The sequence below is a fragment of the Agelaius tricolor genome, unplaced genomic scaffold (genome assembly GCF_023055355.1).
Source record: "Agelaius tricolor isolate 1412-34295 unplaced genomic scaffold, bAgeTri1.0.p SCAF_24, whole genome shotgun sequence".
Classification (NCBI taxonomy): Eukaryota; Metazoa; Chordata; class Aves; order Passeriformes; family Icteridae; genus Agelaius; species Agelaius tricolor.
The window spans coordinates 8,220,430-8,237,292 of record NW_027269284.1 but is presented as its reverse complement, the minus strand read 5'-3'; the positions used below and the strand labels follow the sequence as shown (position 1 = coordinate 8,237,292).

Genomic DNA, 16,863 nt, shown 5'->3' with positions numbered 1-16,863 from the left:
AAAGGGATTTTATTTTTGGATAAAGCTGCACAAAGAGAAGAGTTGTAGACTATTTACAGCCAATTACAGGAAGAGGCTGTGTGGTTTGCAGCATGACCTTTCTCTGTGAGGTATGATTATGCTCCAGTTCCAGCTGATCAGGGTCTTGCCATGGGGATATTAATCCCAGCAACCACAAATATATGGATCATTGAGGGGTGATTCTGAGAGTGTTCTGTGTGTGTTGGCAGCTGTGGTGCCTTTAGGGCTGGGCTTGCAGAAAGGCAGCTGAATATGCTGCTGGAGGGATGGCTAGAGGAAGCGAAATAGAGCTGTCAATGGCACCACATTGTGTGCCAGGGAGGGGACACACTGCCTACTGCAGGGCTGTTGGGTCAGACAATAAAGAGGCAGCTTGGACATTGAGAGACCTGACAGATTTCTCCAGGGTCTTTCTTTTCTAAAGGGGGGATAAGATCATGTCAGGCCACATGAAAAGAAAGGGGCCTGCATTGATGCACATGTTCACAAATGGACCTTGCAGGGGTCTCCTCTCAGCATTCAGGGCATAGGCTGTATCTTCAGCTGTAGCAGTGGGATTTTCTCTCCTGTTTTGGGATCCATTGTGTAGGTCTTGCTGTATCCCAGTGGCCAGACCTGTAGTGCCCTCTAAGAGGAGACCAGCCTGGAGCTGCTCTTGCAGGAAAGAGCAGCAGGAGCCAGTACAACTGCCTGACTCCCAGCAAGGCTGGAGTTGCTTTCTGCAGGCTTCCTGGTGGTATTTGTTCTGCAGTGACTCATTCTGCTTTTTTTTTTCTTTATAAGAAGCCAAAATGGAACATGATTTACAATACCAAGATCCTTTGAAAATGCTTTGTGCTTTTCTGTTAAGAAAAATAAGGAAATGATTACTGTCATCCAGCTCCACAATATGACAGAGGCATCATACACTGTGTGGTGGGCTTTTTAGTCAGCATTTGGGAGCTGTGGCACTGAGAGAGGCCAGATGCCTTCTCCATGGCTGTGTCCTGTATTCCTGGGCAGTCAGTAAGCTCTGTCTCTCTCAGATGACATGCTATGAGGTCCCATTGTCAGACCCTTATGAGTTTAACCGGCCTCTTAGCCTATAGTTTGGGTGAGAAAAATACAGTTTAGCATGGAAATGGCCAAACATTTTCAGAGGGAGCTAATAAAACAGGTTCCTCTTTATCCAAGTTGTGCATCTCTGCTACTGACTGATGTAGTCCAGTGGTAATTAGTTAAATGAAGTGCTTTATAAATATTGACAACAAAACTAAAAACCCACAGAGGCAGACTGAAGTGATATATCTTCAAATAGGTGACTTTCCTGGCAGCTAGGAACAACTCTACAATTGTGATGCCACTGGGGTCAGGCTGAGGCTGTATAATAGAATGATAGAAGGGTTTGGGCTGGACGGGACCTTAAAGGTCATCTCGCTCCAACCCCCCTGCCTTGAACAGAGAGAGACATCTCCCACTAGATCAGATTGCTCCAGCCCCCATCCAGCCTGGCCTTGAACACTTCCAGAATGGGACAAAACAGCGAAAAACTCTTTATCCATAGTGATGCTAAAAGCAGCAATTCCTTTCCGTTCCGGTTACTTGTATTCAGGGAGCGCTTTTCTGCGGAATTCCAGGGGTACAGGGGTGTTGCAGTGGGGTTGCGAACCCCCGGCTCTCAGAGGGTGTGCGGGGAGCCCAACCCGGTTCGGCCCCGGCCTCGGGCTGGGCCCCGCCGCCGCCGCCTGTGGTGCCCCCGTGCGGCCCCTGCTCGGCCCGTCCGCACGGCTGAGGCGGCACCGGCCGGGCCCGCCTCAGGGCCAGCGGGCCCGCCCGGGCCTTCTGCCGCCCGCCCGGGCCTTCTGCCGCCCGCCCGGGCCTTCTGCCGCCCGCCCGGGCCTTCTGCCGCCCGCCCGGGCCTTCTGCCGCCCGCCCGGGCCTTCTGCCGCCCGCCCGGGCCTTCTGCCGCCCGCCCGGGCCTGCCCCAGCGCCTGAAGGGTGTTCGGGCAGGGGCACAGCCTGGCAGATGGAGCCATGGAATTGCTACTGGAAACGGCCGCTGTGATCCTCGAGTTAAACCATGAGCCCAGCACTGCCAGGTTCAGCGCCACACCAGGTCCCTGGGCAGCACATTTACACATCTTCTAAATCCTTCCTGGGATGCTGACTCAACCAGCCCTCTGGGCAGCCTGCTACAAAGATTGACGACCTTTCTGTGAAGAAATCTTTCCTAATATCCAACCTAAACCTCCCCTAGAGCAACATGAGGCTGTTTCCTCTTGTCCTTTCAGTTGTTACCTGGGAGGAGACTGACCCCAGCCTCACTACAACCCCTCTCCAGGCAGTTGTAGAGAAGGAGAAGGTCCCCCTGAGCCTCCTACTCTCCTGTCCAGAGGAGTGGCGCTGTTTAACCTGAAGCTGTGGAGGTAGGAGAGCAGCCAGAGTGCTCTCTCAGCCAGCGTGACAGGCTGGCACACCTGTCACTTGTGGTTCTCCTCCTCTTCCAAACACCTTGTTGTTTTCATCATTTTGGCTTTCTCCTGAGACAGACATTGTCCCATCCTGAGGATCTCTGGCCTCTTCTAGCCAGTGGAGATGAGAGAGTGGGGAGGTACAAGGAAGAGAGATGAGGAGTGAGAAACCACCAGGGCAGGGAGCAGGGGACAATTACAGTATATATTCTGGAGCCCAGGACAGATTTTGTGCCACTGGCTCTTCTCTGAGCTATAACACTAAATAAGACTGACAGAAAAAGTGTGTTCACATAGAGATGTTATACCTTTCCTCTCTTCTTTGCAGCTCCAAACTCCGCAATGTGCCACAGCTTTTGCTAAGCAAAAGGCAAAAAAAATGCAGAAGTTATTTCCTCCTATGACCTTCACACTGGCCCCAGTCCATGAGACCTGAGCAAATTCGTTCACCTGCTGTGGATGTTTCTCATGCTGGTTTCCTGGTGAAACCTGTGCACACACAGAGGCAGAGCCTCTCCAGCTGCTGCTGCTCCTGTGCTTGCACTGAGTGACCTGGCAGTGGGCTGGGGTCTTCCCCCTGCCCCGGTGGGGTGGTCCCTTATCCTGCTGTGGCTGGCACTGGCAGGTGCTGACATGGAGCATGGCCACAGGACTGTGCTGCCACAGGCTGCAGGAATAGCACTGGCTGGACCTGAGATGGATGTGTCCAAGTTGTGTCAAAACAAAAAAATGCACAACTAGCATCTACATCATGCTCACTCACAAGATGAGAAATTTCTGCTCTTTGTGAAGCCAGTTGTCATCACTGAATCATGTGAGCTCTGCTGAATTCCTGCCAGTGGCTCTAGGATTTCTACACAATTATTATTTTAGCAACACTGGCCTTCAGCTCCTTTTAACATAGGAAATGGGGTCAGAAACAGACACTTATGAGGGAAAAGTTTATATTGAAAATAAAATACACAGGTATCTCCTTATACTGCTGAAATGATTTATACATGATTTTAATCTGAAGGCAAAGTTTTCTTCAGAATACTTGTACAGACATCTTTAAAGTGTGGGGGTGTGCATACATAGTCAAAACTTGAACAAAACCCCACTGCTCTTAGTCACAGCTAGGCTTTTAGCAAGATTTAATAACACTAATGGTTGATCTCCTATAACATTTCTAGACAATACCTCTCCCTTCACACAGTCACAGTGTTTGAGGATGCTCGCTGGCTGACAGCTGCCATGGTCCCCTTGGGGCTGCTGGTGCCTTGTGAGAGCCAACCCCTTCTGAAGCCTGGGCCAAATGCTGGATGAATGTCATGTGTTATTGCCTGATGCAGGGCTGGGCATGGAGATACCATCAGAAGTCACCTATCATGTTGTGAGCATGGTGTTTGAGGCTGGTGGGCCATGTCCTGGTCTCTTTGCTGAGCTTTTATGACCCAGGGCTTTTATCACTGCTGAATCCTCACAGCTGGATACATCTGTCACAGATCAGTGGAATTTAGGACTTGAGGTTACTTTGTCCACTTAAAAAATAAAGCTGAAATTTCAATCCCTTAATTTATACTCTTGTAACTCCACTGATATAATTGACACCCAATTTTTAGGGTTATAATAGGATACATTTATCTAAGAGACAATATGATATTAAGGCACAGATTTAAGTCAAGGTTGTTAAATTAACTGTCAATCTTTTGTAACATAAAAGTACCACATTTGGTTAAAACTCTACTTACAGAAGAATCAAATGTGGTGTTAATTATAATAGTCCTCATACTTCTAAACTAAAGAAAAGACAGAGTTGATCTAGGGGGATGGATTCACTGTTTAAAGAGGATGGGATGATATTTTGGCAAATATTTTGGAAAGATTGTGGCAGAAAAGATAAAGCCCTCAATTTTTCAGACATGATCCTTTGTCCCATGGCATTCAACAGAGTTGGCCTTGCTTAAAGGAAAGCTTTTAACTGTGGTAGGTTGTTGGCCAAAGCACTTGGAGAGTACTGCATCCTTAAACCATGGGAACTGAGCTGTAAGGAGTGCATGGTCACAAAGTAAAGCTATGGGGGCATCACAGACCCAGATTACCTGATTGATAGGTGTTTTCATCCTTCACCAGGCAACCTGGCAAAAAAAAATTGATCCTTTAGATGATAGTTGTAGAGAATTCCTGACCTATTCCACTTACTTACCCCAGCTGATTTTAATGCCATCATCCCCCAGATTTGAGCTTTTTTCCTCTTCCTTCACTGACCAGACCCTGAGAGATTATTTCCCTGTGTCTCCAGACCATCCTGGTGCACAGGAAATCCTTGTTCAGCAGCAGCCCTGTCACATGTGAAGCTGACTAAACCTTCAACCAATTTGGCAACTGCTGGCCCACTTTGTTGTCATCACCTTTGTTGCATTTTCTTCTCCCAGTGGGTAATTTTTCCCTTGCAACTTGGAAAATATCTCAGCTGAGGTCAGAAAAAGGCATTTAGTAGGTTTTGTTTAGGGAACTGTGTTTATATTCAGAATTTTCAACTCCTGAAGGACTCCTTGGAGCAGCACTTACCAGCCAGAGACACAGCTGGGGTGATACCAGAGTCACTAGAGGCACCAAGGCAGTGGTGGGGACAGACAGACAGATAGAAATACTCTTCATCAGTTCTTTTAGGCACCACCTACAACTGCAGACATGTTTAAGTTACATCTGAACTAGAAACAAGGGTGCCCACTAAGGCTGTCTTTGTGCCCTTGCCATGTGGCAGGTCTTGGTGTGCATCTGCACAGATTTTGACCTGTGGTCTGCAGGCTGTGACCTTACATCACCCATGGAAAAGCTGCAGCACCTTCCCACTGGCTCCAGAGCAGTCCTGAGAGAGAAACAATCCCAAAAGAGCTGATTGCAGTGTCATTGCAGTGTCAGCTGTGGGCACACCTTCAGTAATTCCATAAAAATGGATGTTTAACCAAATGCCAGGCAGCAGGTGGGTTGGAAAGGAGGGTGATAGGCAATGAACACTGGCTTGGATCTTCCTGCTGTGATCTTGCTCTGCAAAATAAAGGCAGAGGAGGCATTAATCTCTTTCAGGTGCTTTCAGGCTTCTTCAAATGAGGGAGCAGGGTTAAAGGAGGGCTGCACAGAGCTCTTAGGTACTGCTTCTGCCTGTTTTGAACACACCCCTCCCCCAGGCAGTTACTGCAATTACTGGAGGGTTAATAACATCTATTCAGTCCTCTTCTCACAAAACATTTGATGTATGCAGAAAATGGAGTGAACCACGTGGCTGCTTTTTGCAAGCACTCCTCTCTCCTCCAGCTTTCCTGGAATTTCTTCTCTGTGGCTGGGAATCTTCCCCACTTCTGCCTCTGCATGTGTGCCTTGGGTGTGTGGCTGCCCTCTCTTCTGGGCTTTCTGCTCAACCATTTTCCCCCTGCCTGAGCTGCTCAGCTCTCTCATTACTGTGCCCCTAGTCCCCTTACATCTCCACTTCTTCCACACCCTTCTCCTGATGTTTCTGATCCATTTAAGTGTTATATAATGGATCTTGTCCTGCCATTGGTCTTTTTGCTGTAGCTAGGAGCTGCTCTGGAAGGTTATGCTTTGTCATTTGAGTGCTTTTCCTGTGTTTGTATCTTTCTACTGATACTAAGTTTTGTCTATTTAGTGAAAAAGGCAGAATATCACTGAAAGACTGACTTGATTGAACCATGTGAAACAGCCAGGAGAGTAATAGTAATGTGATAAGGAACTGAACTGCTTTGTTTGGAAGTGTAAAGTGGAGGCGTTCACTATAAACAGACTAAAATGAATACATATGTTCTTCTAGTTTATAAAAGATTTATAAGAATTCCAGAAAGCTGTGAGGGTGTATGCTGGTCTTTACAATATAAATTATCTGATCTATTTTGACCTGTACTGACCAACACACCCCCCCCTACCCATCTGCCTCACTGAATGACTTAGATATTTCAGATTAAAACTTGCCCTTGGGCTTATTCCAGATCATCAATTACACAAGTCTCCTGTTGGCTTTGCTCTTGAAAAGGCAACTGGCCAGCCCATGGTACTAGAAGTAGCTGTTGAGCTCTGTTGTCTGGGTTAGGGTTAATCACAGCAGCTTTCTTCCTTTGGTGCTGAGTCATCAAGGGGAAAAAATGTAAGCTTGGCAGTAAAATATGTATGTGCTGCATTGTAGATTTTCAAGCTTGCCTTTGCAAATTAAAACCAGAAGCGTATTTTATAGAGAGAGCTCAGAAAGCTTGAAATGGCTTTTCTCCTCTTCAATAAGCTATTTTATCCATAATCTTAAATAGAAGCTGTGCTACTGAAAGGACTTTTGTAGCTCTAGTGGAATAGTTAGAGTACAAAAATAAACATAAAAAATTGAAAAGGCTGTTCTGGGTCAGGAAGAAAAAGGTCCCTCTGTACCAACCTGTCGGTGGATGGGACTTTGAGAGGAGGTGACACTGTCTTCCTTTGAGCCCAGGGAAACCTTTACACAAAAAAATTGAAAAATTTTAGACTCTTTCAAGCACAGAAGAAGCAGCAATTGAAGCCTGCCAAGTGAATTGGGAAACCTGAGAAACTCTTTGTATATCAGCCCCTGTCATTTCTCTTATGAAAATGAAGAAAGGAGTGGCTGAACTCTTCTGGTATTGCCAGAGCTTAGAGAAAATGAGCTGTCATGGGCAGGGATGGGGATTTTCTGGTGATTTCTCTGTGCAGAGACCCCGGCCAGTGGGTGCAAGGTTGCAGGAACAGATCGTACAGCTGCAGCCTGGAGCTGGCCTTGGGAGCTTCCTGCTGCTGGCTCTCCAGGCAGGCAGGCTCTGGCCCAGCTACGTGTATCCACACTTATTTATGTAAGCACACATTCTGCAGAATTATCCTTGGCCCCTGCAGAGCTGCACCCTCCAAAACATATGTAAGCATTGGTGTTAGGAAACACTGGGAAGGTCCAAACACCACATCAGCACACATATTTAAGGCTGGCTATAAAGCAAGGTTTGGTATAAACCAGACCTTTTCTCTCTTGATTTATGTATACTGACTCCTGATGACCTGAAATCTCAAGCTGTTTCAGTCCTGGGTGTTTATATACATACATGGGTTATGTTTATATGTATACATGGGTCATACAGGAGCTTGCATGATGGGGAGAGGTGGCCAGAAGAAGTAGCATGGATGTCTTTAATAAGGAGAGACAGAGAGAAAATGCCACAGTATGCTGCAATAGTGTGAGGCTTAAATCTAATTTTAGCTTAGATCTAGATGTAGGTTTAGATCGATGTCACTATAGGACACGAAACAAAACTATGCGGACACTGGAATCTCCAAAGTAAAAAGAAGGACGTTTAATTTCTGACTCAAGCATTTATAGATTTTCAAAAGTGACAGTGGCTTGGAGAATGACAGTGCCACCTCTCCAATGACACTGGACAAACCATCAGTCCATCAAATTTCTCCTTCTCCAGAAAAGAATGCAAAATAATAATAATTTAGAGAAAAGCGTGTGAGAAAGTTCATTACAAGAACATCGGAAAGCTTAGAAGAACTTAGAAGAACAGGGTGACAGATCCAGGTTTAGGATCCAGCAGCAAGGAGCTGCTTTTGCTAATCAGTGAGTGAGTCTTGGTATCTTTGAGTTTGTAAAGGGGATCCTGGATCACAGGTAGTGGAAAAGCTTTACCCACTAAGCAGAGGTGTTGCAGAATTACCTCTGCTTATTACATACTGAGATGAATGATTTCAGTTGCAATGGAAAAGATTTATATGGATTTGGTACCTCATCTAAAAAATAGATTTATCCTCTTCAGTCAGCATCTTTGTTAATGAGCACTGGCCATGTTGCTTAATAGATTTCCTCTCCCTATATAGATATAATAAAAATATCAAAGTGTGGATGACATGTAGCACAGTCTGCAACTTTCCCTTTCCTGTGCTACCATCTCCTCCTGTTCACAAAAGGAGCCAGTCCTCAGGTGAACCCTGGGACCGCATATCAGTGGAATTTCACATCTCTTCCATCAACTATCCATTGCTTCCTGGTGCCTCTCCTGGCCAGCTGGGCAGAAAGAGGCATCAGCTGAAGGCAGTAAGTCTGCTGCTGCTTGAGGTGCTGGGGCAGGCAGAGGCAGCACCACCTCCAGACCCTCCCTGCTGCATTTTCCCTTTGGTTTCCTCTGCTTGCTCCAGTGTGTTGCCAGAACACCTTTTTGCCCCAGCTGAATAGGCAGAATTCTGAGATGCATTGAGAACAGGGCTATGCCACATCTCAAACTGACTGATGGCTAATAGCACTCCTGCACAGTCAAAGTGTTTGGGGAGACTGTGTGTGCCTCAGTTTCATTATTTGATCATTGCAGGTCAGAGACAGAAACTAACAGGACATTTGTAGGTTGGTCCTGGAGCCAGCAGAGGGGGAAATACCTCTTACCTTTGAGGAAATGTGAGCAGCTGTAGAAAGACCATTCACACTCCCCAAATACCCCACAAAGAATTCTGCTCAGCACATACAACCCTCTAGTCTAAAATAATAGCTACAATACATTAATTTTCTGCTCAGAAGAGGAAAAAAAAAAGCTGTCAAATATTTCTCATCCACCCCTCAAGGTAACAAAGGGGATTCATTGCTAATAACCCTGGTGATAAATGGAGATAGTGTCACTGTTACTCTCCCCGTTGGGACGAGGCTAAACTCAAGCCAGTCCTCCCCACACTACATTTTCCCCTCTGTAAGGAATGTTTGGCTGGCTCCAGACTTATGTCCAAGGTCTCTCAAATGTGAGTGTGTTGATGTTAGACCATCCAGATTCAGGGGGCAGTAACATCCAATTTTATCAGCAGGATTAATTGCTGGAACAAGAGATCATTTCTTTCTCTCTCCGAACTGGCATTGTATGAAATGCTATTCCTTGATTATCCCCAGATGTAGCACTGTATGCAGTATCTGGCTGAGATGAAGCTTTTTTAGAAATGCCTTGACCTTAATAACAAACTCACAGAGGGGATTGTGCCTAGCTAGGGGAAACAATGAAATCCTATAATGGATTCATCACTGTTGATGAACCAGGTATTATTTAATGCAATTATCATAATGTACTGAGCCAGGAAAGGAGTTTGTATGGATATAATTTTTTCTAGCTTGCTGCTTAACAGAACTTGTTGGTGTTGGGGATGGGCTACTTCTGCTAGTTCTGATGCCTCATTTATTTTATGAGGTAATGTGGCTCAATTACAATCCATAATATAGAACGAGACTGATTTCCAATTAAATGTCTCCCTCCAATATAAAATCCCAGGGTTAATTTTGTTCTCATTACAATGACTTTATTTTGGCAAAAGAATGATCAACTCATTAGCAACACATATGCAGATGATTACGTTTAAACAAATATGCCAGGAGTAGAAGTTTAACCTCTTTAGCAGGAAAAAAGGAAAATGTAATTAATTTGGTCTTGTGAGGATAAATGCTCAATTTACTGACCAAGAAGCTGGGATGCCTGTCCCCCCAGTGAGAGCAAGAAGAAATAGCAACAGAAGAGATCCCCAGTACACCTCAAGAAGGGTGAACCTGGTGGTGTTCAGGCTGGCACAGAGTGATTTAGCTCCTATGAGGCACTGGTGAAACCAGCTCCAATACCTTGGCAGAAATATGTTTCTTTAGCTGCCAGTATTGGAGAAGGACAGGACAGAATTATTGGCTACAGGAGCAAAAGAAGCAACTGATGACCAATTGATGGTCACCAAACCATGCTCCTTCAAAATCAAGAGAGCATCATTTATTTGACCCAGTAAACAGAAGGCAGAGGAGATCTGTTGGCTCTTTGCTAACACAGTGTGAAGGAATGCACCAGGGAATGAGAGAGCTACTTAAGCTAAAGGACAATGCTGGCACAACAACAATGGAAATAAACTGACCACAAATACTTTTAAACAGGAAATTAAAAGGCAATTTCTGGTCGTTAGAAGAGTGATCTTTTGGAAAAGCTTTCCTGTGAGAGTAGTTGGGGAGGAAAATAATTAGCTTTAAGATATTATTAAAAGTGGGATAAAACCCAACTGCTAGAGATACAATTAAGTAGGATGAGGAATGAATGAAGTCCCCTCATATCTACCAAAGGCTGAATTGCTTTAACATGAAAGGTATCCACAGCATTACAAGGGACAAACATATCTTTTAGAGGAGATTGATAAAACACCTTGATATGTACAGGACTCATATGGACTTTTAGACTAACCAGATTAAAAAATACCTAGGTTTTGATTAGTGAAATTTCCTAGGCACCTAACTGTGTGTGGATGAGGGGCAATGGGGTTTCTCAACTCAGCCTATTTTGTGATTCTGTGATATGTGCCTGCTGGGAATATGTGCTTGTTCCTGGTATGGCTGGTATGGCTCAGTCTGAGCTGCAGCAGATACCAGATCAGACAACTCTTAACACAAAGGAGGAACCATGTGTACCCACTCTGTAATGATTTTTCTTTTCCTCTTAATTTACAGGTCAATGTCAAACTGTACAGAAAGGTATGAAGTGTCTTGCTGTTCTTGGAGAACCTCAAAACCATAAGTATTCCTTCATAATTTCCTGATAAGTATACTCATTTTGGTGCTATGGTGGGCTTGCTCACAAGAAAAATGTGCTCTTTCATGCAGTGCAGTATTTTGCTGCTGTGACAACAGTGTTTCTTACCAGCCAGAATCATTACCAAGAGAAGGACACTCAAATGTAGACCCATTACTTTAACAGCCAGTAATTTTATGAAGAGATGTCTTTCTATTACTCTTTTCCACTTCTAAGTGGATTGAGGGTTTTATCAACACTTATCTTTCCTAAGACCTCCTAACCTGATTCATTAAAATGTATTGGGTTTGTGAGAATATACATGTAATCATATTATGGGTCTGCTTGCCTGTGAGTTAAGCACCAGAATGGCTTTTTATTTCTGGGCAATTTCAATCAAACTTCGTGGAGGGTCTGTAATTTCAGAGATATTAAACTCTACAAATTTTGTGGAGCAGAGAAAAGAGGTAACTTAGTGGTACATTCCCCACTAAAGAAGAAAACCTATAGGATCTCACACCTACTCAGGGAATCCATGTGACTATTCAAGGACAGGGGAGAGAGCCATATCACAAATACACTTTTATTCAGGAATCTAAGTTTTTCTCACCAGCAGATTCCCACCTTTCTCTTAGTAATTCTCTGGTCAAATTTCTAAGCTCAACTTATATCTCCAGAACTAAGCATGCTTCTCATCATCTTTCTATAAGTGGTTTTAAACATGCAATTCAGTTTGCAAACTATTCCCAGCCTACTTGACAGCTAAAGAAATAAGTTCATTTGACACGGTATTTGTTATGTTCTCTTTGTCTACTCAGAATATCAGTGAAGAAAGTTATTTTTCCTGTGTTCACCTCCTTTTCATAGCAAAATGTGTGGATATTGCCCTGAGTTCTTGTACTGATGTTGCCTACACTCAAATGGTGTATCCCAACTTTCTGGATCAGAAGTCTCGAGAAGTGATTGAGTACAGCTCCGAGTACCTGCTCATCAGCGTGCTGCACAACCTGCTCCAGGGGGAATGCAACCCCGACCTGAGGCTCCTGGGCTGCTCAGTGCTGGCCCCACAGTGTGAAAAGGACAAAGTCATAAAGCCCTGCAGGCACGTCTGTGAAAACCTCAAAAAGAATTGCCTCCCTGCCTTTGATGCAATAGACATGGCCTGGCCCTACTTCTTGGACTGTGACCGCTTCTTCGCTGGGGAGGAAGAGGGATGCTTCGACCCACTGGCCAAGCTGAGAGGTGAGGGAGGCAGAGAGGGAGGGAAGGAAGGAAGGAAGGAAGGAAGGAAGGAAGGAAGGAAGGAAGGAAGGAAGGAAGGAAGGAAGGAAGGAAGGAAGGAAGGAAGGAAGGAAGGAAGGAAGGAAGGAAGGAAGGAAGCTCTGCTGGCACACCTTGTCGGCATGGGGAGGTCTTGTCTCACTCAGCTTGACTTACCCATGGCACACAACCTCTTCACTTGTCATGTCAGCCTGCTGTCTTTGTAGAGACCTCTAATGTGTCATTAATTTTGCTCAACCTCTTTTAAAGACTTAATTAAACTGTGCTGAAGAAGTATCTATTTGTCCCCCTCATTTAAAAAGAGCATCAAGACAGGCAGCTCAGAGCAAGATATTTGGATGCATTTAGATAATCCCTGTCCTGTGTGATAGCTGTCTATATATTTGAAATATTTTACTTAAAAACTGAAACTTTAGTGCACTTATAAATCTATGACTACCTGTCAAGCTTAACAGCTCATTAAAATATTCTCATTAATGATTGTCACAGATTTTTGTTTGGATGAAGATATAGATAGCTGAAGATAGATGAATCTCATAAAAAAAAAGATTCACCAAATTTAAAGGGAAAAATCTGCACAATTTGTTACTGAAGTGAGCTAGCATGCCAAAGGTCAAATTTAACTGGAGATTGCACAAATATTTGTTAGTGTGCATATGCATTAGTGGAATTAAAAAAAAAAAAACATGTCACAATAAAGTGTAGGATGTACTACATACATTTAAGGTTTTGATTGCAGCTTTATTTTCTATAATTCTTTTACTTATAAAGATAATTTGAGAAAAAGTGCAGGTTTCCTTACAGTCCTCTGAGCACTATGGTTTTAAACACTGTTATGATTTTTCATTGCAGGAGAAGTAGATGCTGAGGAAGATTTGCCTTCAGACTTGCCAGCAACTTTTATTCAGTTCAAGCACCACTCCTATTCCCAAATGGTGAGCACGCTGAAGAAGACAGCCTCGAGGTGCTCCCACATTGCCACCACTTACAGCATCGGCCGCAGCTTTGAGGGGAAGGATCTTTTTGTGATTGAGTTTTCAACCAAGCCTGGACACCACGAACTGCGTGAGTTTGATCAGTGCTGCTGCAGGGGAGAGCAGATTATCCAAGGGAAAACAGGCCCTGTTACTGGGACATCTCCTAAACTGTAAAAAGCCTTGACTCCAAAATATTTCTCCTCCCTTGGGTTCCTGATTTGCACTGATAGCTGATGATTCCTTGTAGCAATTACAACCCAGCAGCAATTTCTTACTGTTATGGGCTCTCTCTGTGCAGGACCATACTTGGTAATGCTGTTCCTTGTATCACTGTGTATTTGGTTGCAGTGATATCACTGTTATCTATTTGTGCCCAATGCACAAATTTGGGATACATTGACTTGTCCTCCCTATCATGTACCATTTCCTCACTCTCCTACACATCCTAAAATACACAAATCTTCTGAGAAGACCTCAGATAGAGAAGGACATTGACACTAAAAAGAGATGATTCAGCACAGAAAACAATCCTCTTGAACAGAGATTCAGTCAGTATTATACCTGTCGGTGGTAACAGGAATTTATGTTATCATAGCTCCTGAACAGATGTTATTATACCATTTATAGGTGCTAATATATAAATTAGGACATGAGTCCTCACGAATTTTCTGTAGAGGGGAACTCTACAAATCTCTATTTTGTAGTTTCGTCACTAAGAGAGCAAGGGCCAGATTTTTAAGTGTTTTAAATTCTTCACAAAGCAGATAACTTTCTAGGGCAGAATTAGGTATTGTTTTCCAGTTACCAGCTCCCAGGTCAAAAATTATACTTGTCTAGATTTGGTGGATTGCTATGGCCATTGCTGAGAGCCTCAGACTGCTTCTCATCAGAAGAGCTCCAGCATCAGCATAGCCTCAGCAGTGTGGCTGAACTGAACTACATCTGACTAATACTTTATTGAGATTATGGTCTCAGGTCAGGCTGCTGTGTCCTCTGTGTGCTGTGCTGCCCACAGAGGGGACTCAGAGAGGACAGCAAAGACTGGTCACTTTGTTTACTCTCAGCTGTGCTGCCCTGTGTGGTCTAGAGGTATTTTGAGGTGCCTTTAAACTTAATCAGGTCCCAGTAGATGTCATTAACAGAGCAAAGATCTATGTTACATTTTCCTGGCCTATCACCCTTTGTCTCTTTTTCAAAGATAATATGTTGCAGGTGTCTTTTTAATCTTGTACTCCATTTTCCAGGAAAACACAAAGCCTATGAATCAGGCTTTTAAATGAAAACTGTGATATGGCATGATAAAAGATGGTAGTTTAACACATTTCCTAGCATTTTTCTCTAAATCTATTGCTTCATGCTGCTCGGGACACCATAAAAGGAGGTAGAAATAGGTCCAGAGCTGGAGATTTTACCAGCCTGAGCAAGTGGCATAATAGCTCTGTGCCAGGCTCCCTCCAGTGTCTAGTGCTCATGGCTGGCCAGGATCAAAGGCAAAGATGAAGGGATAGACAGGAAAGGGTGTCTCCAAAGTGCACCTATTTTCTACTTTCCATTAGTCTCTAAGGAAGGATGGAAATTGAGAGAATAACTACAGGGAATTGCAAAGTTATGTGTTTCTAATGGGCTTATTCCAGGGCTATTTAGCCTGAAAGCCCCTTTTTATGCATAACCCAACTTCTTTCCTAAATAAAGGGGTAATATATTACATATCTGCAGGTGGTTTCTAGGATATGTGACAAAATAAGGCATTGAAGCCCCCCAAGGTAGGTCAGAGTACCAGGGTTGTGTTTTGCTCCTCCCCAGCCATGCCTTGATGTTTTTGTTTTCAGCATCCTTTGCACACAATTAATGATGACTCTAGCAAAAGCTCAGAGCAATGATCACCTCTTATGGTATGGAATCCTGATAGTTTGGAGTTAACTTTATTTCACACTACTTAAACTGTGGCTGAACTGATGTTTAATGGAGAGAAGCTCACCTAGAACTGCTGTGCTATTTGCAGGAAGATGTGCATGTATTTAGTGTAAATAAAACTTTGACTAATCAGTAAGCAACTTGGATTAGTCTGATTTTGGAAGCCACTCATGTATAATCAAATTAAAGCATCTCATTATTTGACATTCCACAGTCAAGCCAGAATTTAAGTACATTGGCAACATGCACGGAAATGAAGTTGTGGGGAAGGAGCTGCTGATATACCTCGCACAGTATCTGTGCTCAGAATATCTTCTTGGGAACCCTCGCATCCAGGCCCTGATCAACAACACCAGAATTCATCTCCTGCCCTCACTCAATCCTGATGGCTATGAACTGGCTGCAGAAGAGGTAAAAGTTTTATTATAAGGAGATCTTCAGGCCTTCGTGTTTCTATAATTCTCCATGGGAAAGAGCAAACTGGGAGGGGGTGTCATGTAAAGGGGGAACACTAATAATTGACTGCCAGAATCCCAGGTAGCATTGGTGGTGCATTGCTTTCCAAAGATGATGTGAACAGAACTAAGAGGAAATCAGAGCCATATTTGTCAGTTTTGCTGCCTGCATGTGATGATGTAGGAATGACTGTGTTACTTTTTCACACACTTAGCACTCTCTGCTATCAGTTCTAGAACAAAATGCCTGACTCACTATAATGACTTACATTGTTTTATAAGGAAATGCAGTCTAATAACATGCTCATGTTCCCCCTCTTTTAAATCTGTAGGCATAATGAAATGTGAATGTTTTCTGTACTGTCAAAGTTTCATAATGGATGGCAGTTTTCAGAGATCAGCTCATGTCTGATGGAGACCTGTGAAAACTAAGATTCTATTATTTGTTACCTGAGATTCTCATTTCCCCCTCTCTGTTTTCTCTACCACCACTAGCATGAAATTAGACCTTTTTTCTCTGTTTTTGCTCGTGTGGTGAGCTCTGTCCATTGTATGAGTCTGGGGTTATTGCACTCTGCCTCATCCTGTCTTGCGGCATCAGCTGTATTTTCTTTTTCTCCTCTAACCGACTCTGCATGCTGCTCTGAGCAAGAGGCTCCTGTGTTCCTCTCATGAGTCACATCACTGGTGAGTGAAACACTTCCTGAATGCTAGTTAGTGCATTAATATTCATGGGGACAAAATGTGATTAATTAATAAGCGTGGGTTTTTTAACAGTACAGACATTTTCAGTTTATTTCTTTTAAAACTTCCCTTTGATTAATCAATTTCCACAAAGTGCTATTTTGAGACAGGGAGTTATTCTGAAATTGGCTTCTGTGTGACAAAATAGGGGGCTGGTTACAATGGATGGGTCATCGGCCGACAGACAGCTCAGAACTTGGACCTGAACAGAAATTTCCCAGATTTGACATCTGAGGCTTACAGAAGAGCTGGGATTCGTGGGGCCCGTCTGGACCACATCCCCATTCCACAGTCCTACTGGTGGGGTAAGGTATGAATTACACATTTTATAAATCATTTCTACTGCAGAGCAACTCAGGAGTTAAGAGACTGAGATTGCTTGTTCTCAAGTTATTTGCTTGTAATCAGATTTTATAAGTAAGACTGAAGTGGACAGGCTCAGAATTTGCATGAAAATCATGGTGTAGGTCTGGCC

General features: G+C 43.8%; 1 protein-coding gene across 1 annotated transcript in view; it reads left to right on the top strand.

Annotated features, from left to right (window-relative positions):
* The window catches only part of CPZ (carboxypeptidase Z), a 34,256-nt gene that overhangs the window by 1,272 nt on the left and 16,121 nt on the right, over nt 1–16,863 (top strand). Inside the window, exons 2-6 of the mRNA XM_071447345.1 lie at nt 10,957–10,980; nt 11,885–12,259; nt 13,151–13,363; nt 15,404–15,600; nt 16,537–16,698. Of these exons, the coding sequence (XP_071303446.1) occupies nt 10,957–10,980; nt 11,885–12,259; nt 13,151–13,363; nt 15,404–15,600; nt 16,537–16,698 (971 nt within the window). The remainder of the gene's footprint in view (nt 1–10,956; nt 10,981–11,884; nt 12,260–13,150; nt 13,364–15,403; nt 15,601–16,536; nt 16,699–16,863) is intronic.